This window comes from Oreochromis niloticus, linkage group LG17 (assembly GCF_001858045.2).
Source record: "Oreochromis niloticus isolate F11D_XX linkage group LG17, O_niloticus_UMD_NMBU, whole genome shotgun sequence".
Lineage (NCBI taxonomy): Eukaryota > Metazoa > Chordata > Actinopteri > Cichliformes > Cichlidae > Oreochromis > Oreochromis niloticus.
In genome coordinates, this window is record NC_031981.2 from 31,911,376 (window position 1) to 31,933,638 (window position 22,263).

The 22,263-nt window shown below is 39.2% G+C and overlaps 2 protein-coding genes across 9 annotated transcripts in view; both read right to left on the reverse strand.

The window, feature by feature from the left end:
- Nucleotides 1-280: 280 nt before the first annotated feature.
- Nucleotides 281-13,322, reverse strand: meltf (melanotransferrin). Its single transcript, XM_005457153.4, has 16 exons — nucleotides 13,069-13,322; nucleotides 12,289-12,443; nucleotides 11,658-11,757; nucleotides 8,824-9,006; nucleotides 7,646-7,799; nucleotides 7,406-7,473; nucleotides 7,104-7,288; nucleotides 5,597-5,762; nucleotides 5,349-5,500; nucleotides 4,476-4,572; nucleotides 4,186-4,380; nucleotides 3,661-3,814; nucleotides 3,111-3,178; nucleotides 2,823-2,983; nucleotides 2,440-2,632; nucleotides 281-2,001 (listed from the first exon to the last, which is right to left on the reverse strand). The coding sequence occupies exons 1-16, from the start codon at nucleotides 13,109-13,111 to the stop codon at nucleotides 1,934-1,936; spliced, it is 2,142 nt and encodes a 713-aa protein (XP_005457210.1). The 5' UTR covers nucleotides 13,112-13,322; the 3' UTR covers nucleotides 281-1,933.
- A 4,148-nt stretch (nucleotides 13,323-17,470) lies between these two features.
- The window catches only part of dlg1a (discs large MAGUK scaffold protein 1a), a 115,515-nt gene continuing 110,722 nt past the window's right edge, over nucleotides 17,471-22,263 (reverse strand). For all 8 annotated transcript variants that reach the window (XM_005457145.4, XM_025899799.1, XM_025899800.1 and 5 more), the window contains 2 exons: nucleotides 21,636-21,727; nucleotides 17,471-20,930 (listed from right to left, as the gene is read on the reverse strand). In XM_005457145.4, coding sequence (XP_005457202.1) covers nucleotides 20,824-20,930; nucleotides 21,636-21,727 — 199 coding nt within the window. In that variant the 3' untranslated portion in view covers nucleotides 17,471-20,823. The remainder of the gene's footprint in view (nucleotides 20,931-21,635; nucleotides 21,728-22,263) is intronic.

The window sequence follows — 22,263 nt, forward strand, 5'->3', positions numbered from 1 at the left end:
ACCAAAAAGTCACTTAAACGAACTTTCTTTCCAATTCTGATGCTCAATTTAAACCTGAACAGGTCACCTCCCTCATGTCTGCATGTTTAACTGCACTGAGCTACGGTGATGTGATTAGTCGGTTAGATATTTGTGTTTATGAGCAGTTGAACAGTTGTGCCTAATAAAGTGGCCACAAAAAAGATCCTCATGGAGAGAGAATTTGAAACCCCTACAGAAAAGTGAAAAAAAAAAAAAAAAAAAACACTGGACAATTTTAAAAAAGGCTCTACAGAGCGCATTTTGCAGTAAAGAGCTTTATTTCATTAGAAAGAGCTTTATGTAGAAATACTTGTGCAGACACACTGGCCTGGCAACTAAATATTAGTCACATGTTCCATCATTTCACTTAGAAATACATGTCTTATCCAGAGAAAGAGAAGGCATTGGTTTCTGACAACATGAGTCAGTACATATACACTGATATGGCACCTGAACTTCATATAAAAATAAATCTCTTAACATAGGAAAAATACACATCCAATCAACATGTTAACAACAGGAAATAGCATCGAGCAGCAGCAGCAGCATCCAACGGGTACAGTGGATCTGACCAAAAACAGGTGGTGTTAAAGAGAGACATTTCTGTAGTGAGCTGTTTGGGTTGGAAGACATCTGATCACACTCTGGAATGATTAAAGGAAAATCAAACCCCCTCCTAACCAGACTAAACCTACAAAAATTGAAATTAAACACTTTTTTCAAGGTTTTAAAGTTCAAATTACCCAAACAAGTCTTTAGCACCAACACTCCTTTGTAATTTCAACCATCCAAACAAACAAACTCGCATTGACCCTCGGATACAAACCACAGGATGTTTCCTTCATGTTCTCCCCAAAGTTGTTGGAACCTGACAGGTTGTGCTGGTGTTATTCACTCCATCTGTGAAAAAACTGATAAACTGCAAAATGTGCAGAAAATGGCTGGATGGTGGAACATGTATTGTCTGCTGACACTGCTGTTCCCGATTAAATACATCAGATTACAATCAATAATAAGCAAAAACAGATTTCACTGCACTGTTGCAGGCTTGATCGCATTATTTAAGGACTTAAATTTTAAACATTTGAGGAGAACACATGAAGCAGACAGCCTACGGACGCACATGGAGTTGCTCGTCATTACACACTCGCAGCACAGCTCTGTGTGGAGGTCACGCTAGTGCATTTTCACTTATATGGTATTCGCTTACAGTAGAAACAGCCTGGAGCAAGAAAAAGGCTGTGCTCATATGCAGTATTTACAATGCAAGTGGCAGCAAAGCAGCAATCTGACTTGTGGACTCACGGGAAACCTTGGGAAACTAAAGAGCCGGTGTGAATCCAGTTATAACTGGCTAGGTCAGGACGGTTTTAAAACTTTAACGGCTCACACGTGAGCTTAAAAGTCAGACTGCGCTTTCTTTGCAAAGCTAGATTTGGAGAGACAGTGCTGCATTACCCACTTACAGTAACAGATGGCAGCACATGCACTGATATGGCAGCTCACCTTCAGTAAACAAAGCGGCGGCAGCACGTTCCCCTATTTGGCTGACAGTCGACTGGTAGCTTATTCATACCTCTGCCACAAAAACAGGAAGCGTTGTGCATCAGCACTACCACATCTCACATCCGAACGCAGCTCCAACATGCCGTCCTCTCGTGTGTTTAATTAACATACAATCAGGCAAATACAGAAAGGCAAAGGGCTCCCAGAGCAGTGAATGCATTTATGGTGGCGGGGTTGAGTGGACAGCAATCAGAAGAATTAAAGCCTGGACATTATTGTGGTGAAAAGAAGCGAATGGAAAAAAAAAGGAGAAGAAGTGACAGTCGTGTCTCAGAAAGGAGAGCATACAGGTAATCGAAAAAAGGGGTGGAGAAAAGAGTAGCCGTGTAGGCCTGTCATGCTGTCGTTACATCCAGTAGTTGGTCAGCATGAAGCTGAACAAGGCCGTCGGCAGCAGCCACACAGAGGACGCCACTGGAAAAGGAGAGAGATCAAAGAATATTGGCGAGGCTGTACATGAGACTTATTTTTATTTTAATGAAGCAATCCCCGAGACAGATGGCCGGCTTTTAGTCAAATTTAAGTTGGAACAAGCTTTCTTCAACTCTAGATCTCCATTTTCTTCAATCTGTTTATTTTTGTCCATCAGTGGAACTTTTTGTATCAGATACAAAGCACACATTTTTTTATTCCTTACAAACTTTAAGACAGAAATTTAGGACAACTGCACTCTGGCATTTCAACTTAAAGAGGCCGCTGCATTGTTTCATTCCGTTTTCCATCATCTGTCTTAAACTCTTGTGTGAGCATGCCATACTTTTACTAGGTTCCCCATTTCCAGTCTTTATGTTACACTAGGCTAGTGCCTGGAGCTTCAGACTTGACATACAGAGGTTAGCATGTTGGCTTTACCTGCATTCGATGAGCTGCACTCCAAATCAACCAGCGAGTCCAAGTAGATCTGGCCCAGCCACTCCTGGTAGGTCTTTCTGTCAGCAACACCCACGAGGCGCACAGTGGAGTCTTTGAAAATAAGATCTGTACCTTTGTACACCTGCGAGTCAAACATCTTGAAAGCAGTACCTGTGTCACTGCCAAAATATGTCTGCAAAGAAACACATGGATATAAAAATTTCATGGGAGAATCATGCTTGACAGGGTAATTCATGCTTTTGGATGCCCAGTTTGAATTCTCAGACCTCAGAGCATCCTTGAACATACTGCCAAAAATCCCCAAACTCTTATTCTGAAGGATCTCTGATTCTCACAAAGAACATTCAGATGAACAGCGTTACCTGTGCTTGGTCCAAAAGTCCATAGATAGCATGGATGTTCATGTCTGGGCGTACCATTACAGCGTGGGAAGGGACTCTGCCCAGGTTGCAGTATTTATAATGCGTTGCCTCGGCTTTACCTCCAGACTGACAGAGCAGCTGGAAATCTGAAGGCGGCAGACCTACACACCACAATTCAGATGAATAACTTCAATGTAAACATATGTTTTTTTGTTTGTTTTTTTATTCTCCCTAAATTAGGAGATGTTTAAAGGTGAGCATCTCAAAGTCCGGTGTTACTCGTCTTACCGGCAGTGTTTTCGAGGACAGTAGAATGCTTGACGAACGCCACGTCTCCCTCTCCTTTTGCCACACACCTGAAATGACCAGTTAAACAAACACATGCAGGTGTGGCGTGAGTGCATCAATCTTCAAGGCAATAGAATTTATAATTTATAATTTGGAGGAGCTGTGGCATGTTTCCCATATGCACAAATATATCAGAAATGCTTCTGTGGTTTGGATCTGTATGAAACTTCCACTGCTGAAAATTGAAAGGTAAAGACCTTTCATTAACCTGACAACCACCTATGAGCAAGCACTTGGCGACAGTGGGAAGGAAAATCTCCTTTTAACAGGACAAAACCTGGTTTCTGCTATGTTAGAAAATATTTTAACAACATCCTCTTAAATTATTTGATACACTGTCAGAGCAAAATATTGCTCATAGCTGCTTTAACAAACGCTGACTTAAAGAAATGCAGTGTTTGTACAGAAGAGGGTAAAAAATTTCTTCCTTCAGTGAACGAATCCAGTTTTGCTGATGCGGTGCAGTGGGCTTGGGGCGGGTTTTTAGTACCTGAAGGCGCCGTCGTAGCCATCATAAAGGTCTTTTCCTTTCTCGCATTTGTTCTGTCCTGATTCGTCTCCCACACAGAGTTCACACAGGTTACTGGGGAAACCGGCTTGATTCGCACCTGGTACACAGCACTTTTCAAAGAAGTCTCCAACAGCTAAGCATCATGGGAAACATAAAATGCAAATTTAGAGACTGCCCTGACAATTTAGGCTCTGTCTGAGGTGAAAGAGAAACAGCAGTGTTTGATCATTCCACTGATGTTACAGTTTGACCATAAATGTGCCTCAAATTTAAAAAACATAATCAGGGTTGTAATGAACTGGAGAACGCTGGCAGGTGGGATTATGGGAGTTTGAGAAACTAAAAGTAACACAGTTTTATTACAGCCTCTGCTATCAAAGCTCACAGTTTTCTTTATTTGCCTCCAGACCACATCAGCTCATACTTCTACAACACACACACACACACACACACACACACACACACACACACACACACACACACAGACAAGCCCATCACACTGACCTTGGGGTATCTGACATTGTTGTGGGCTGATCAGACCTCTCTCCATCAGAACTGCTACAGGAATGTTCCAGCCAGCTGTGCGGCCATATCCGGTGTGACAGGAGCGACGGCCACGCAGGTCGTCTAGGTTACGGATGTCAAAACTGCTCTTTTTCACCACTGCAACTGCATAGTATGAGGAACCATCATGGTCGTCTGGAGAAAGAAAAGAAAAACCGCACCTGCATGATTGCTTCTCGTCTGTGAAACCAGACCACTCTGACTGTATTTTGGAGTCTCTGTGTTTTTACCTGTGTAGCTCTCGCCAGTAGCAGGGACCAAGCCATAGTCTTTGCCTGCAGTGTAGATATAACCTCCATCCAGAGTGATGGCGTCGGCATCATTGTCCTATAAACACATGACAAGGAAACACTGGAGTAAAGATACCAGAACTGCTAGAATAAGGCATATTTTATATCATTTCTACAAAACTATTCTGCAGGCTGATGTATAATAGCTGTCTGAGATAATTAAGTAACATATTTACATATATTCGTAAGTGCATGCTAGTTGTGAGGTAAGAAGAAAATGTACTAGAGACATTCAAAAGGTTAGAGGAAAGATATTTCCCAGCACCCTCTCTTGGGGCCTGTGTGTGGCCACAGTGGCCACAATGGGCACATGCTGATACCAGGGGCATAGAGTGGGCAGAATGGACATTTGTTAGGCAAATGTTTAAACTACTATACTATGGAGCCACTTGCTCAAAACAAATTGTGGTAAACAAGTTTGTCTGAGTTAGAAAATGGAATATGTCCTGATATCTTTCACTTCTTGACTTCTTTTGCAGTATTATCAATACCATCCAGTTTAGCATCCGTTTCACTGAGGCTTTGAATCCATCGCCTTCTCTCAGCCTCTGACAGTGTAATAATATGGGCTGTGGGCTGTAGAACAGGGGTGGGTTTGCCTCTTATCACACAGCCCCACAGCCCACAGCTGTCTACTGTGGGCCCACACAGCCATGTTTGCTATTTCAGTAAAGCTAAACGTTAGGCAATATCATTTTATGCAGTAGGTAATGCAACACTTGCATTACGTGACGTGTTTGTAGGGAACTGAATGCAATGATCTGAGTTATTGTCGTTTTAGGGACTAAGAACCAGTAGGGAGATTTCTGTTACCTTGATTTTCTTCATACAGTGAGTCACAGAGTCCCCGTAGACACAGTTAATGTTTGGAGTTAGCCCTTTACTCTGGAAGGCCACGCTCATGTCAGCACATTTCTGCTGCTCACCGCTGGATATCACACACCACCGCAGGGCATTTGGGATATCTGACATGGGAGGTGGTTGTAGGTTGTAAAGACAGTTAAATAGGTTTTAAACTAAGTTAAGGAATGATCCTAAGTGTTTAATAAAAGATTGTTCACCTTTGGGATCACAGTCCATGGCCTTCAGAGCATTATGGTACCTCTCACCCATCCACTTCTTGGGTTCATCTGAGTTAGCTGCCTTAAAGGTGGTGGTGAGATTAGAGAAAAGCACAGTTCCGTCTCCATAACCCGCCGATGAAAACATGGGGAAGTTTGACTTTTCCTGCAAACAGGAGGTCAGTGTTAATTAACACTGGAGTACTATGACTAGAGTGCTATTCAAATAAAATATGGAAGGCATTATCACATGTAAAGGTTAAGGTGGTTAAATCCTGCCATATCTTAAAATACATTTACATTTTATTCCAAACTTGACAACTTAAATCCAAGTGGAAACCATATGTTCACATGTATATAACCATATGCCACTATAAGTTATTATTTTAGTTCCAACTGGGGAGGAAGCACAAGCGATGGAACAGCTGCTGTAAATGTACAATATACAACATTGTTTTTGATGCTGATATTTATATTCTAAAACATAATTCTAATTCATTGTTGAGTTGGCCTCTAACGCAGACTTGAGGGAAGTCTTAGATTTTCAGCTCACAGCCAACCTCCAGTTTGAACTCTTAACTACACTAACACACCCACACACTCTATATGCAATAAGAAATGTAAGCATTCTCACACCAAGGCTAAACTGGTGACCATTGTGGAGTTGTTATTAATATCACAGAGCTTTTGCCATCACTCGTGCTTTTAGCACTGAGGCTGGTAATTTGCCGCCAGTAGCATAAGTACAGTTAAACCGAGGTGCTTCAGATGGTCGAAGAACACACTCTTCCAAAATTATTATTGGAGATTGATTCAGGCTTAACCAGCCATCTGTACAACTGAAAGCACGTAACCAGACAGTAAGTGGAACATATGGCAGCACAGCACAGGTTTAATTGATTTTCAATTCTAATCTCACCTTTGAGAAACACAAACAAGGTCATGCAGGCTTGCTACTACCTCCGGAGGAATGTTGCAATTTTAGGTATGTGTACATAAATCTGTACATATATATGTGTGTTTATTTCAATATATAATGTTTAATTCCATCTTTTTCTTTTTGGAGTTGCTATTAATATTAATTTCAAGTTGTTCACATTTGAATCACACCTTCAAATTTTAGTGAATATTTTTAATTGACTCATAATTTTTTTTATTGTTTCTGAAACAGCAGAACCTTGTAACACTAGTTTTGAAAAGTACAAACACAATTTAATATTATTATTATTAGTAGTAGTAGTAGTAGTAGTATTCAACCGATTGTAAAGTCAAATAGGTTCAGTAGCCTGAGTTTGTTTAACTTTACATTTTGGTGAACATCTTTAATAATGATATTAATGTGTTTTTGTTTACATTTTTTTGTAATGGTTATTCATACTCATGTGACGGGTGGGGAAAAAAGGCTCTGACGGTCACAATGCAGAAAAATAACCCCTTGGCTTACTGAGGTGCTACTGATGTGCCATTAATGTCCGAGTGTTCCTAAGGAGGGTTTGTTTGGACCTACCAGGCCTTCCATCAGCATGTTAAACACCACAGAGGGACTGATGTCATTTCTGACCACAACACCACGAGATGGGACAGGGACCAGGTTGCACCGGCTCCACTGAGTAACAGGAGCTCTAGTGCCATCAGGACACAGCAGTTCATAGTCTGACGACTTCAGATCTTTTGCCCAGGTTGGACCACGACCTGGTGAAGAAGCACCTGGTTAAGTTACATCCTGAATGATAAAACCGGCTTAGTAGGAAACTAATTACTATAATAACCAACTAATGTCTGTCTACCCTTCACTAACTATGACTTTACCATCAGTGTTCTCCTCTACAGTTGTGTCTTTGGTGAAGGCCACCTCTCCAGCACCATCAGCCAAACACCTACAGAGACCAAGAACAGGACATTTTAAGAGTTTCAAAATACAAGCTATTAAAAGTTAATTAATAATTTAAATTTTGGTGTGAAATAGAAACAAATTAACAGATATACTGGACTCATACCTAACTGTGTATCTTCTCTGTAAGAGTGTAATGAGTGTGAATGTGGGTTTACCTGAAAGCTCCTTCGTAGCTGTAGTACCTCTCATTGCTGCTCATCTCACATTTGTGCTGCCCACTTTCATCTCCTCTGCACAGCTGACATAGAGACTGGGGCTCCCCTTGGGTAGCTCCAGGGATACAACTGGCACTGAAGAAATTTGCAACACCTAATATGCAAACACACACGCATGCAAAGAAATGTTACTGTGACATGCAACCTGTGTATTACATTATTCTGTAAGAATATGTATTTTGACAAGTGTGTAAAGTTTACTTTGGATATTCACCAGGCAATCTCAGTTAGTTTTATTAGCATTACCATTTTAATATTTTTCCTGTAGAGTTCATACACCAAAGTACCAAAATCAACACTAAAATAACTTTAAATACTGTGAAGAAATCATTTTAATGACAAGGATTCAGATTACACCGTACTAGACCACATCTGTCTATGCTTAACTAACTAGGATGTTAGTTAAGGATCCTTGTTAGTTAAGCTTAGACAGAAATCACAGTCCACTGCCAGACTTGGTAAATGGCTTGCTGCTGAAAAGTTGTGGCTAAATAAAGCTACAGGTAGTTAACAGTTTAGACAGTAAAATAGAAAATAACTAATTATCAGGCTTTTACATTGAAAATCTGACAACCTAAAGCATACATACATTTTTATAACTAGGCTTTTATTTTGAATTTTGAAATGTTTATTACAATCCTGATGATTTTGTAAAAATTTTTTGAAAATGTCACATTTTTAAATCATCTTGATAGCACCCGATAAATAACTGAAGGCTCATAAAGAATTTATACAACCATTTGGAGGCTTTTACTTTGAAAACACACATCACTATGTTAATCATGATAACCTTCCTATGTGGGTATTTTTTTTACTGCCAGTTAAAATGACACAATGTTCCTTTAGTGTATATATAAATATATATATATATATATATTCGCTATCATCTGATCACTTATTAATAAGTTCTATGTAGCTGTGAAAATAATTGGTGTTTCAGTTTAATAGGCTGTGCTGTCCTGGTCACTTTGTCTTGTACCTCCATACTCACCTGTTCAAGATTACTTCATAAAATAAACTTAACTCATGTTATTCTCTGCTAGCTGTACTGTGTTGCTGTCATGTTGTATTCTGTCTAAAATGACTAAATATTCAGACCTCAAACATGTCATTCATACCCTGTGGGATGTTGCAGCCCATCACGGACATGTAGCCTTGGTCTATCAAGTAGCCTATGGGCATGTTCCACCCAACAGTGCGACCTATCCCGGTGTGGCAGCTCTTCTTTCCTGCCAGGTTGTTGATATTGATGCCGGAGTTTTCTTTCTTCACCACAGCAACTGCATAGTAGGTGGTGACAGCTGAAGCAAAAAAGCACAAGTATTAGCAACCGCTGTATGATAAATCTAGACCCACAAATGGTGTCTGACATGCTGACACTGAACTCCTATTATCAGAGAACAAAAGATCTCTGGGATGAAAGTATAGCTTACCACATCAGTTTTTTAATATCCCACATGTACAATTATTGTTGGGTTTAACATGTGTCATAATGCAACACACTTATCCTAGATAAACATAAAGGCTGACTTGGTCAGTTACTATCTCTATGAAACACTGTGCATTAATGTTAGTAGAGATAAGAAGATATAAATTCAACAGAAAGACACGATAAAAAGAGCAAATGAGATATATTCTCCGTTGAGTTCAGAAGATAATAATTCTTCAAGAGTCATAAAAGCTTTAAGTGTCATAAAAGCTTCAAGAGTGATAAAAGCTGAATTTTACTATGTAATAATAGTAAAACATTATTCATATGTAATGCTGTTTATTTAGGCCTATGTGCTTGCTTTTTATGAGAAAATCAAGCTGCTCTTGTTTCATTAGCAACAAATTAACTAACAAACTGAGCCAAAACTCAGAAACAGTGTGTGAAAATCTAAAAACACCATTACTGCTTCTGTGGGAATTAAGAGGGTAAGTGGCAGCCAGGTGTTCCTTATCAAATACATTAGATTAATTGATCATCAGTAAGTGTGAGCATCTCTATAAAAGTTTTGACACAATTTTCCCAACTGTGGGTATCCCAGCAAATTCTCCCCAGAATGTGCGATGCTCATAAAAACTGCAAAAACAACACGCTTTCACTCCCAAAGTGTAACATTACATTTACGCTAGGTGACAAATCGGTGATATATTACGCTTCCGGGCACCCAACACGTCCCGACATTACGAGGTCGGAAAAATGAGGGAACATGAGAACCGTTTGGAATGAATCTACACATGTACGTTCATTTTACTTAAATCGCTTTGGAAAACACTATCCAACGTCATTAGATGTCATTAGAATATAATGTCATTATAGTGCTGGTTAAGGTTAGGGATAAGGTTAGGGTTAGGGCTCGAATACATAGCTGGAACATGTATTACCGCAGAAGCGTCATTCTACTGAATTTCACCCATAACCCGGCGCGTAGCATAAGAACAAATCATCATTATATTACGCCTCAGGAGTGAGAACGGGTTGGCAAAAAAACCCTACAGGCCTCAGTTGGCATGTTAATTGCTAAAGTTCATTAGAATTAGCACAATTAGAAAAGGACTGAACAAGTACACCTTGTTTAAAGGATTGCTAAGAGAAAGCCACTTTCCTCTAAAAAAGAATATGGCACAGCTTAGGATTTGCAAAGCTGCGTCTGAACAAAATCACAAGGCTTCTGGGTCAGTGTCCTTTAGACATACAAGACCAACCTGGAGATGTTTGGCCATAATGTACACAATATTACTCAAATGCTGCAGGGTGCAGTACGCCGTTCAGACCTACTGCAGTCATGGAATCAGCCATCTACCATGGACAGCGATCTGTCTCATAGCAGCAAATTTACAACAGAATGTCTGAAAAAGTGATCAAGGTGTGGCAAAGGCCCATTCAAAGTCCAAACCTCAGCCTGACTGAAATACTCTGGCACGACCTTAAGAGAGCTGTGCACAAATTACTGAGTGCAAATCTCAATTATCTGAAGTAACTCTGGAAAGGGGAGTGGACCAAAATTCACCCCAGTGATGTGACAGCCTAATAAAGTTATACAGAAAGCGATTATGTTCAGTTGTTGCTGCTAAACGTGGTTCACTGAATCATGGGGTGTACTCAGGTTTTCACACACTGGTTCTGCATTTTAGGTTAGTTTTTATTTATTTATTTATTTATGAAATACCAAGCTGCAATATCTCCTGTGCCGTTGTCATATTGTGAATGGATTATCTCACTAGTCTCCTGACAGAAGTTTGGTCGTTTACAGCATCCTGCCATGCAACCGCATTTGTCCCTAACCATCGGGAACCCTCGTGTGAACTTTTATCGAGTTGAAAAAAGTTAGCGTTCATCATCCAGCTTCACTGTGCTAATGCGTTTATATTATGCTAACCATAGCTCTGTAGCTAGCCAATACATAGCACATCATTATATACCTGCTAGCCCAACTTCAGCAACCCTACAAACGTCACTGCTGTTTAGTTTTCTGTCTTCATTTATGTTGGAAGTAACAGCAGAGCTGTAGGTTTTAATTTTTCAGAAATCCCTCAATCAGAAAATGGTATATTATTTAATCTGAACATTTTTTGGGAGACTTCCTGTATACCACTAGAGGGAGCCCATGTACCACCAGTGGTACGCGTACCACAGTTTGAGAACCACTGCATTAGCGGTTGTATTTAAGTGTTCCAATATGTAAAACCTTAAAACTGAAAGACGGTGTCTTTTGTTTTCATTGTTTTGTTAGTTGATTGTAGTCTATCTGTGGCCAAAGAAACAGTTGTTAGAATATTAATTTTATTTATTTAGACATTTCTAGTTATTCTGTATTATTTAAACAAACATGTAGTGATCGAAGGCCTTTTTTTTTTTTTTTTTTACTTTGTCATGTTCCTGTACTTATGCTGAGCTCAGCTAAGCTAAGAACTCGCTAGTTTCATCACTTCTCCTTAATTGTAATTCACTGATTTGGGGTCTTACAGCCAGCCTGTGATTCACTGCCAGCCATCTTAAGCGAAACGGTTTTCCCCAAGTTGTAGATGTCTTTGGCAGACATGGACAGGGCATCAGCTTCCTTTCTCTGCAGACAAAAATATTAATGATAGTGAAACACAGGGCACAGGGCGTCAGCGCTGAATCACATGGATGACTCATTAACTCGAACATTGCAAAGATGATAACTGATGAAGAAATCTTTGAAACAACAACAAGTCTTTACCAATGAAAGGTTTTTAAATAAACATGAAGCATGCTTTTAAAATGTAATAGCTATTTGATATTCTCCTAGGATTTAAACTGCTGTCTGTAATTCAAGCTCAGCCATGCTTATGCTTCATTAACTGGGACAACTTGTTCTCAGGTCAGAAAGCTCCCAGTCTGTGGTTGTCATAAAAAAAAAACACAAAGTGTGCATTGTGCTGATAACAGATCACCAAGTTATTGGTTCATGGTTTATGTTGTTATCTGAAGTCTGACTGCACTTTCTGGTACTTGGAGCATTTAATCAACTTTAATGGGTCCTTGTTGGTTCCACATGACTGAAATAAAAAATCTTCAAACTTTTTGGGTCCAAGGAAGCTTCAAGTTTGACTTCCTGCCAGTTCAATCTTACCTGTAGTTTCTGACCGCAGTCCTCCACTGACGCAGCATTGACGCAGCTGAGGGAAGGACGGATGGAGGCTGTGCTGAAAGCCTGAGACATGGCCTGACATTTCCTCTGCTCGTTCTGTGAGATGGTGCACCATTTGATTGTGCTTTGGCCAAACACTGAGGGAAAGACAGAGGGAGTGATTCTGGCATTAAACTGCTACACCACGTGATTCACAAAAATGACCCTACATTCTGCTTCAGCACTGCTGTTCCCAACATGGGAGCTGGGGTCTAAAAAAGGTTGCAAAATTATTTACTACATGGGAAAAGAAGCATATTTTTACTGCACACATTACATTCATTTTCTCAGATATTTTTCTCTGTGGTACAGCAATAAGCACTGGACAGTGTTATCCCCCCAGAATAGGGGATTATTGATAGAAATAGCTTTACTTTTATTGGTCATCAGTTAGTAAGGATGTAACCAGAAATAACTGTAATAATACAAAAAGCAACAGTACAAGGTAAATGTCCTACTTTTTTTAAACTTTTGTTTCCCCCCTTAAGTAACATTGTTGCGCACAGTTTATTATTATGGTTTCTTAATCATTTTTGCTTAACATTTTTTTTGCCAAATTATGTACAGAATATTCAAATCTAAAAGTAAAATTGTTTTTATGTACATAGACACTCAATAAGAGCCAACACACAGGATCAAAGAAAATCTTTCATATAAAAGAAAAACAGTTGCACCTTCTTTCATACATTTACAGTATATTTAGGTTTAAAAAGCCAGTCTTACCAGTATGTAGTATTAGCAGTAGTGTTCCAACTGTCCTCCACATGGCCACAGCCTTGTTCTTGTTCTCGCTCTGCTGGATGAAATAACCTCCTTTCTCCTCTCCTCTGCTTTATAAAATGACTTCTGAGTCAAAGTCCTCCTTCAATCGCCAAGACTCAGCTTAAAGTCCACGTGCAAAGCTTGTATAAGGCTGTATTTTCCACTGTTTTACAACTCAGACACCTATAATAGTGTCTTGCAGGGATTAGAAGAAGATATTAGCTTGTGTTTTTTCTAGACTTTAAGGAGTGTGCCTCCCTGGTTTACCAGGTCTGACACGTCTCTGCTGCCGCTGCCTGGCTGCAGGCCAAAGCCTGGACACAGGGGTCTTTTTTAACCCACCTCTGCTTTCCCCCTCCCTCTTCTCCTTGACCAGTGTGGTGCTTTTCCACTGATGTGCAAAAGGAAAGAAGGAATTCAGGCCAGCACATTGAGGTTGTAACTGACTCACAATATAAGAAGTGTTTTTAGCTGCTCTCACTGCTAAATTTGACCTTGTTTTTGTCTAAAAGACATGATTTGGGGGTTTTTTGTAGCGTTTGTTTTCCATAAGTTGCAGTCAGTTTGGCCTTGTTACCACAAGGTGACCACAATGTAAGGATTACACTTAAAAGTTGGGCATTTAAAATCTCACTTAAAAATAAGAAATACACATGTCTACACAAAAGTTACTTTTACCGCAGATAAAAAAAAGCCTCCCTGTGATGGATTTATAGTAATACGACTTATTAATAAAGTGTTACAGAGGCATGAGTCTGTGAGTAAATCTGTTGCTGCTGGTGGGGGAGCTTTTTATATCACTTACAAGATATATAGAGAGATATATTAAACATTTAACACACTTTTGCTTTTCAAAGAAAAATATACAGGGATGAACTTTGTCCTGTATGGGGCTGTTTCACTGTACAGGTCTCAGGAGAGTTACTGTACTCTTGTTTTACATTGTGGGCCACATACAGCCCACTTTGATCTTAAGTGGGGGTGAAACTCACCTTTCTGTCATTGTAAAAAACAAAATAACAAAATATTTAATTCCTGAGATATCTTAATATACAGCAACAAAATGCAATTTCAACAGTGTGTCTCAATTTTTATACATGATAAAGAAATATTGCTATAGTACATGGCAGAAACCAGTCAGCACAACTTCAATCATAAGGAAGAAATGTGAAAAAAAGAGAAAAAAAGCCCTTCTATAAAACAGAAGGTTTTTGTTAATTCACAGAAAATGTCCTATTTTTTTCACTGTGAGCCCACAAAAAAAGAAAGAAATGCCTAAATTTCTACTGTGAATATACACACATGCAAAAATTCTGAAACTATAGTTGTCCAGTGGGCTGGATTGGCATCTTTGCCACGACCAATTCTGGCCTCCGGGCCTTATGTTTGACATCCATGCTGTACAGAGATAATAATAGAAAGTTCACAGAGGTTTGAATCCTTCTTTATGTTCCTTTCTTTCTTTTTTTTTCTTTCTTTTTTTTTTTACAATGCTGCAGTGCCAAACATCTGCTGAGTGGATGCTGCAGCACATGAGGATGCATTACTGCGGTCATAAAAAAAATGATAAATCTGCAGCCTTTTGCCAAGACTCAGGAAGTCGACCTTATCATAAAATGTGTAATTGCTCTCATTGTTCACAAAATGTTCAAGTTCAGATACCTAACAACGATCATTTCCAGGCACGGGACAGGAGATGAGGATAATAAAACTTCATCAGCAGAAAGAGCTCGCTGTGGCGGAACTGTCCGGGTGTGAGCTTGCTCATTTTTTATGCTGTGACAGAATGAGGATGACACGGAGGTGACAGTCACACCGAGGTGTCACAGTGGTGCCATTTTCAGTCAGTGTTTTATGTCAGCAGACATGAGAATCTGCCTTTCATTGAATATGAAACTTTTAACTTGCATTTTACAATACAGGACAAAACAGTGTTCTTTGCATAAAAATGTTGAACTGCCTCTACATGACTGTCCTGAGCACTTCTAGGCTTTTCTCATTGGTCACATGAACCAGGTCCAGTGTCATACACAGGCAATATACTGTACCTAAACATATAATTATCATATGACGGTTTAACTTGCACAGAAGGCCCTAGGCCTGCCAAGACTGATATGTGAATAGTTTATATCCAGTGACCCTGGGTATTTTATTGCAGGATATTTACTTCAAACTTCTTGATAATGACATGCTGAACTCCAGGACTCGATGAACTCAAGAACTATGAAAGTGTGAACCTTGGACCTGGTGGCGAATTATATCTGTGGAGATAAGTACAGACATCAGAGAGCCTAAGTCGAATGAACATAAAATACGTTTTTTCAGTCTCTTTTATTCTCTGTATGGCTGGGATTACTTTCTTTCCTTTAGTTAATATCTGAAATGTATGATTTGATACTAATTACACACAAAAAATCATTTAAATCCTTTAGATTATGATTTTTTTTAAAAGACTCTGGACTGCAGGAGAGAGAGAGAGGATGGATCTCACCTGCCTCTTTATTTTTGTTGTTCTGTTGTCTTGGTTTTTAGCTACAGCTTTTTTAATTTAACCAATGGGTAAACTGAATCTGCAAAAAGGTCTTCAATTCAGTTTTATTTATATAGCATCTAATCACAACAGAGTCACCTCAGCACGCTTTACTGTATATTGTAAGATAAAAACCTTACAACAATACAGAGAAAACCCCAACAATCAACTGACCCCCTATGAGCAAGCACTGGGAAAAGAAAAACTCCCTTTTGAAAGTTTGTTCTCAGGAAGGCAAAAAATTTCAGTAATAACTACACGGTAAACCTCTAAAGGCATAAATTTGAAAGATGATTACTCGTGCTATTATTATGGTTATCATTATGTAATTACACGAACAAAGCATTATTTGAGCCTGCTTGGTTCTTCTTGGGCACTCCAGCTTTGTCCAAGAGTCAAAAGAAAGGCAAGTTGGGTTAACTGGTGATTAGAAATTGGCAGTATGAGTGAATATGAGTGTGAAAGTTCTTTTGTCTCTCTGTCTTAGACCAACAGTCTGTCATAGGGTATACTCTATGACAGGTGGGATAGTAAGGTGGCCCTGATTGGTCAAACACGCTGCAACTTAAGAAAACACCAGCTGCAGAAGCTTTAAAAAAGCTCACAAACACAATGAAAGTTATTGAGGGCAGGAAAAAACAAAAACCCGCTCCCATTACGTTTTATTTAAAGTTTGCTGTGTTTTATGTGCTAGTGTTTTCTTAAGTTGCAGGGCAGAGTTTGATAAGTGGAAGGAACTAAATAGCTGCATGAATTGTATGAAGAATATTGTTTGGACAGTTTGAGTCTGACAGTCATAGCATGACTTTATGCAGTGCTTAAAATATGGATATTGCTACATAGAAACTACCAAATTCTAAATTATGGGTACTTTACACACATCTTCTATCTGAGGTCTATCTGATATTCCCATGTTGGTGTTGTTCCTGGATCAACATGCTAATGTTCGTCATGTGTCCCCTCTTTCTATCTTCTCTTCTGAATTGTAAACCACATCACTTTTATGGCTTGTAAACCTGTAGGTACCTCTTTTGTTCCTTGAAATGGTATCTATACACATTACTTTGAGCGCCTAGTGCTATGAGTTCTACTAGTTAGCCATAGAGGTTACATATGTGGGCAGCACAGTGGTTCACTTTACGTTGTCAATGATTCTAAAGTGACCCTTAGAGGTGAGAGCGTGTGGCTGTTTCTGTGTTTGCCCTGTGATGGATTAGTAAAGTGTCCAGGGTCGCCCAGAGTCATCTGGGACAGGCTCCATGGATGGATGAATGCACATATGTGTAGATTGTACTGCAGGGACAGAAATGGACTTTTATTATGAATGTTTCTGAGTGTGCCTGATCATTTCATGGTATGCTTTTCAAACCATGTGTATTAATAGAATATAACTGAATATTAAACATCTGGAAAACAAACACTAGTGTTTGAATAAGTGTGTCTCTGTTGTTGAGCATTATCTTGAAGAAGGCGGTGACACAGTGTGAGTTTAGAAATTTCCGTCTGCGTCCCTTTTTTTAGAGCATAAGTATGCAAAACAAAAACTCTTAATACCACCTGTCAACACAATTAATATTTGCACCCATTCAAGATCCTATTTATAATCAATATATAATCTGCACCCTTTTTTCCTGAACTAATTTAATGTTGCTTTTTTTTCCAATTGTGCTGCTTGAAGAGTCACATCAGACATCCAGAGAGAGAGCACTACAAACTCGTAGTAGAGCTGAGAGTAAAGGAACTTATATTAGATTACAGTTTTAAGAGAATCTTCACATTCATACACATTCCACAATGCAAAAAAAAGAAAAGAAGAAGAAGAATCATCTCCGGTTAAAGGTAAAAGGATTTCAGTAAATCTCAATAAAGACTTTTATTTATGTTTTTTTGTACCAAAATAGGCAGTTAGAGCAGGGATAAATATTATATGTTAGATATAGTTCCATCTCTGTAATAGATTCTTTGCATCGGTGCTTTACTCTAACATACAGTGGCATGGTCCCCTGGCTAAAAACACACAGCCAGAGTCATACAGACAGCCCAGTTCTGTCAACACACAAACACAGTACTGATCGACCTGAATCAGTGAGGATTACAGATTTGGCTTATTTGAACATTCTGTGGAGAAACATTTAAAGCCTTTTAAAACACATGCGGTCAAAAACTGGTTGTTATTTGAAATAAAAAGCTACTCTGTTGACAGAACAGTCTTTCTATACGTCTCCAGTCTCCAGTCAGCTTGGAGAAGTCGCCTCGGGGTTGGAGAATGGAGATGGGGAGCGGGTGGCTGACAAGGTCCATACAGGTGGGGGCTGCGTCGCCAAAAGCATCTTGGGATCTCGAATGTTACGTTTGGAAAACAAGAGATTATGTTACATTGTGTTTCCGGTGAGTGACCTCAGCACTCGTGATGTTGCTCCCTGGAGAAACTGGAAACATTACACCAACGCCAATTACGTAGCAAAGGGCTCTCAAAAATGTACTCTCTAATCCGAATGACAAAATATCTATGAGGCGAATAGAGTGTAAATAATTTTTTGCAGTCATGCGACAAACTTTACAGGTGCAACCTGGATTGCAAGAAAGTGAAAATAATATTGCTCCACAGCACTTTTCAGGCCACTGAGTAGAATGCATTAAATGGCCCTGACGATAAAGCAGATGCAATGCTAAAAAACAGAGATATACTCAACAACACTGCTAAGATTTTTGTTCTTGTTGTTGTTTTCATTTTAGTTTTCAGTACAAGTAGAGTTTAGTCACGTGTTGTTAAGCTGAGCCTCGGCGACAAGCAGCAAAGCCTCTGAAAAGACTACTACAGGTAACAGATGCACTAAGCAAGCGTCACATGACCAACAGATTCGCCATTGTTAGGTTACATGTGCTGTTAACGTGGTCACAGACTCCACTGAGTAGCTTTAACCCCATAACACCAACTCTATCATATTTAACACATGAGTTGTGAGTTTTTTTAAATCTCTTTAAATATCATCACCTTAAAAAATGCCAGATAAAGCAAAAATTATACAAATTGAAACTCGTGTATTGATAATTCATTTCTTCTTCTTTTTTCTTTTTTCATTTGTCAGAAGGAATGGCTCAGGCTTTACGGGGTTAGGTTTGCTTCTCGTGCTGTGTGGCCTCCTTAAATGAACGAAAAGTCAGTTCAGCCTCGAGCCAAACATTGCATCCTTCCATGCATAAAGTAGACATTTGTGAAATAATGAAAACAGGCTCCAAGATATAACCCTTAGCTGGATATTTATGCATGGAGTGCTGAGGTCACACATAAAGGCTTAAACTTATAAATCCAGCGGGGGAAAAAGTGGATTACAGTCAATTGGTTAATCCAAACAGCAAGTTTCTCCAGAAGAGTACACTATGACGTGTTTTTTAACCTTCACCAAAAAAAACGTGTCGACCAACTTCGTCTCAAAGCAGCTCAATCATCGCTGAGAGAAAAGCGAGTGTGTTGCGTCATCACGTGCGGAGACCGGAAACACTTGGAGGGTAAAGATGCTTTTAAGAAACCAGCCCTCATTAGTGCAACTACGGTAAGAAGGAAAGCCGTAACCATGATGATTATGATCGTGATGATAGTGATGATGAAGCAGAAGATACACTGTTTAATGCTGGCGTGCGCAACTAACGTCACACTGCGCAGAGGAGGAGACACGAAGGCATGAGACAGAGAGAAGGAAGCGGAGGTGGAAGGAAAAGGCAGAGAAGCCTCTTCGAGATGAAAGCTTCTACGAAACAGACTCGATCTCAAATCTGGGCCGCTGTTTATCGAGCTGTCGAGTACAATTTTAGAACTTAAGTAAAAAGAAAAATGTCTGAATTCCATTTTATTTTATTTCCCCTCACAAACTGGAGCCGTTTATTGTTTTATTCTGATTTAAATGTTATTGTTTTGGAGTGTTTACACAAACTACAGCTTGTACCATAATCTGTTATTTGTATCTGATTTTAACATTTGAAAATTTTAAAGATTTTTACCATTTTCCCTTCATCTGTACTTTGTATTCCAGACAAAGTATTTATATATTTAGTAAATTAGATGATACATTTCTACTGAAGATAAGAATTTGTAAAAAGTAACGAGCAACAGTGGAGATGACTTGACTCTGATTGGTGATTGACCGTTCGATGGCCTTATGAGCTGCTCTATCGTGTTTTCTCTTTGGCTGTAAATCGCAGTGAGCTGCCTGACAAATATGACCTCGTCTCTACTCACCATGGAGACCTGTGATTTATATTAAAAATATTTCTCAGAAATGTGATGAATGCAGGCCCAGAGCTCCAAACGTACTCCATCATCATTATGAGGCAGTTTGTTTTTGACCTTTTAATAGCAAACTACTGATAGAGGGCTTTGCACTTTATTTATTTGAATTTAATCTTCTTTAGTTATCGGATCAAGAACTGCTGCTTCTTAATATAATTATTATTATGCCACACATTGCTTACAGATTAAATGATTAATATATTCTTGCTACATCTCTAAACAGTATTTGTTTTGATGCCAAAATTCTGGGGAGTATTGGAAATTTTATAATGATTTTCACCTCATATCTAAAGTCTGTGAATAGTCAAAAGAGTAAAGGGAATGAAAGGATTCAGGATTGAGAAAAAAAACATGAATAAGAAACTCTAAACAGGAGTGATGCTATGAGGAGACAGACAGACAGAGAGGGAAGGAGATCAAGATTTTGTCCCAAAAACATGCTCTTAAAGCTACAGCGTGCAAAAATCTGCCTCTTGGTGACAATATAATCATTACAAACCCATACATGAATGCATTACCCTTTGTTAATATGAAAACAACAACGACAACAACAATAAGAAGAACAATAATGAAATCAAATCAGATAATGGTACATGTCGCCTTGATTTAAACCACCTCCTTAAACATTAAGGAACTGAGCCGTAGGAAGATCCACCAATAGGCTGCTGGACAGACATGAGCTCCTCCCACTTCAGGAAGCAGCAGTCCCAGATAGTCCCAGCCTCGTCCCATTGAATGTGCTTATGTAAATGTGTCAATGCATGTAGTGATGTGCGTGCGTAAGAAAAAGAGAGCGAGGAAGCAGGCTGATAATAGAAAATTAGACAAGAAGGAAGTGTGCAGAGAGGCTGATGTTTGTGTGTGTATGTGTGTGAGTATGGTGTATGTGGGTATTTATTCAGAGTCGCTCCTTGGTGGGAACCCAGATGTAAGGACCAGACTGCTCCTCGATGATCTGCTTCACCTGCGAATACACTTCCTCTAGAGTTGAGCCCTGGACGATCGCTGCAGGAGGGAGAGAGACAAATATTAATGATTAAAAGATGTGTTTAAATCAAATAATGTGACACACAGGAAGAAAATAGTTGGATGGATGGACGGCCAAGTATTCTCTTCAGGTGTTGGTAAAGATCAAAACCTGAGCTAAATGAGATTTTATGGACCAAAAACACAATCCCACATGTATAATAGCTTAGCTTTAAAACTACTCGACGTGTATAAATATGTGAATAAATCACAGCTTGCCAACAACTTTATCAGCATTAAAGGTGACAGTATGCCAGTGTGGTTCACAGCTTGCCCCTGCTGCATGTTTAACAGTTTCTCCAAGCTGCCTCCTCCACAGATTCTCCTCAAACACAAAAATAAACTTGATCACATTTTCACTTACACCTCAAAGCATACTAATCTTTGATGAAAGAAAGTTGAGCAGATATGGAAAATGTTATTTTTACCCTACTTTCCAAAGTTATACAGCTCATGTGTACAGTTTTCTTTTCAAAGTGTGTAACCCCCACAGGTGAGACTTAATAAAGCAGACTTTACTGCACAGTATTTATCATACACTCACAATATCCTGATATTATTAGTGCAAAAAATTTCTGCAGTAAGTTAATAGTAGCAGCGACTCTGGAGGCAGTCCAGATGTGCACATGGAGACAACCTTGAGAGGGGAGATTTAAAGGTATGTGTTTTGTTTAGGTGACTCACCAGTGAAGTACTCTGTGAACTCCTGCTCCAGTTTCACAGCTCTGTCGTAGGCCTTCCTTGCCTGCTCCTCACTGAGACGCTTATTCATCTCTCTGCAGAAAGAGACTACAGTTAGTTTTCTGTAAAAAAAACCCCCATTAGACACTATGTAAAAATAGCCCTACTGATATTGTCGTAAAGTTCAGCAGTGTTAAGATTCAGTGACTTTTAGAAAACAGAAAGTGATGAGTGAACAAAGGTAAAGGAACATATAAGCAAAAAAGAAGCTGGACTTCACATTTATTTAAATTAGTGAACTTTAGCCCTCATTTAAAATAATATAGGCAACATTCTCACTGTAGAGGCGTTTGACTTATTGCATATTGTATACAAACACTGTCAACCGACAGCGGTACCCATCAGCCTTCCAGTAAACTCCCTACGGCTCAGGGGTAAAAATGAAGTTCACTGAGTTTTTTTCCCTAATAAATGCAGCTAAACATTTTTTAATGGAAAAAGAGAAAAAAGTACATTCATGAGAGGTATTTCATCAGTATGACATAAAAGCAGAACTTTCGAGAATTAGTATTTGTCATGTCAACCTTGAACCGTCTCTTAACATTTTTCTGGCACTTATTTAGAGAAGTTA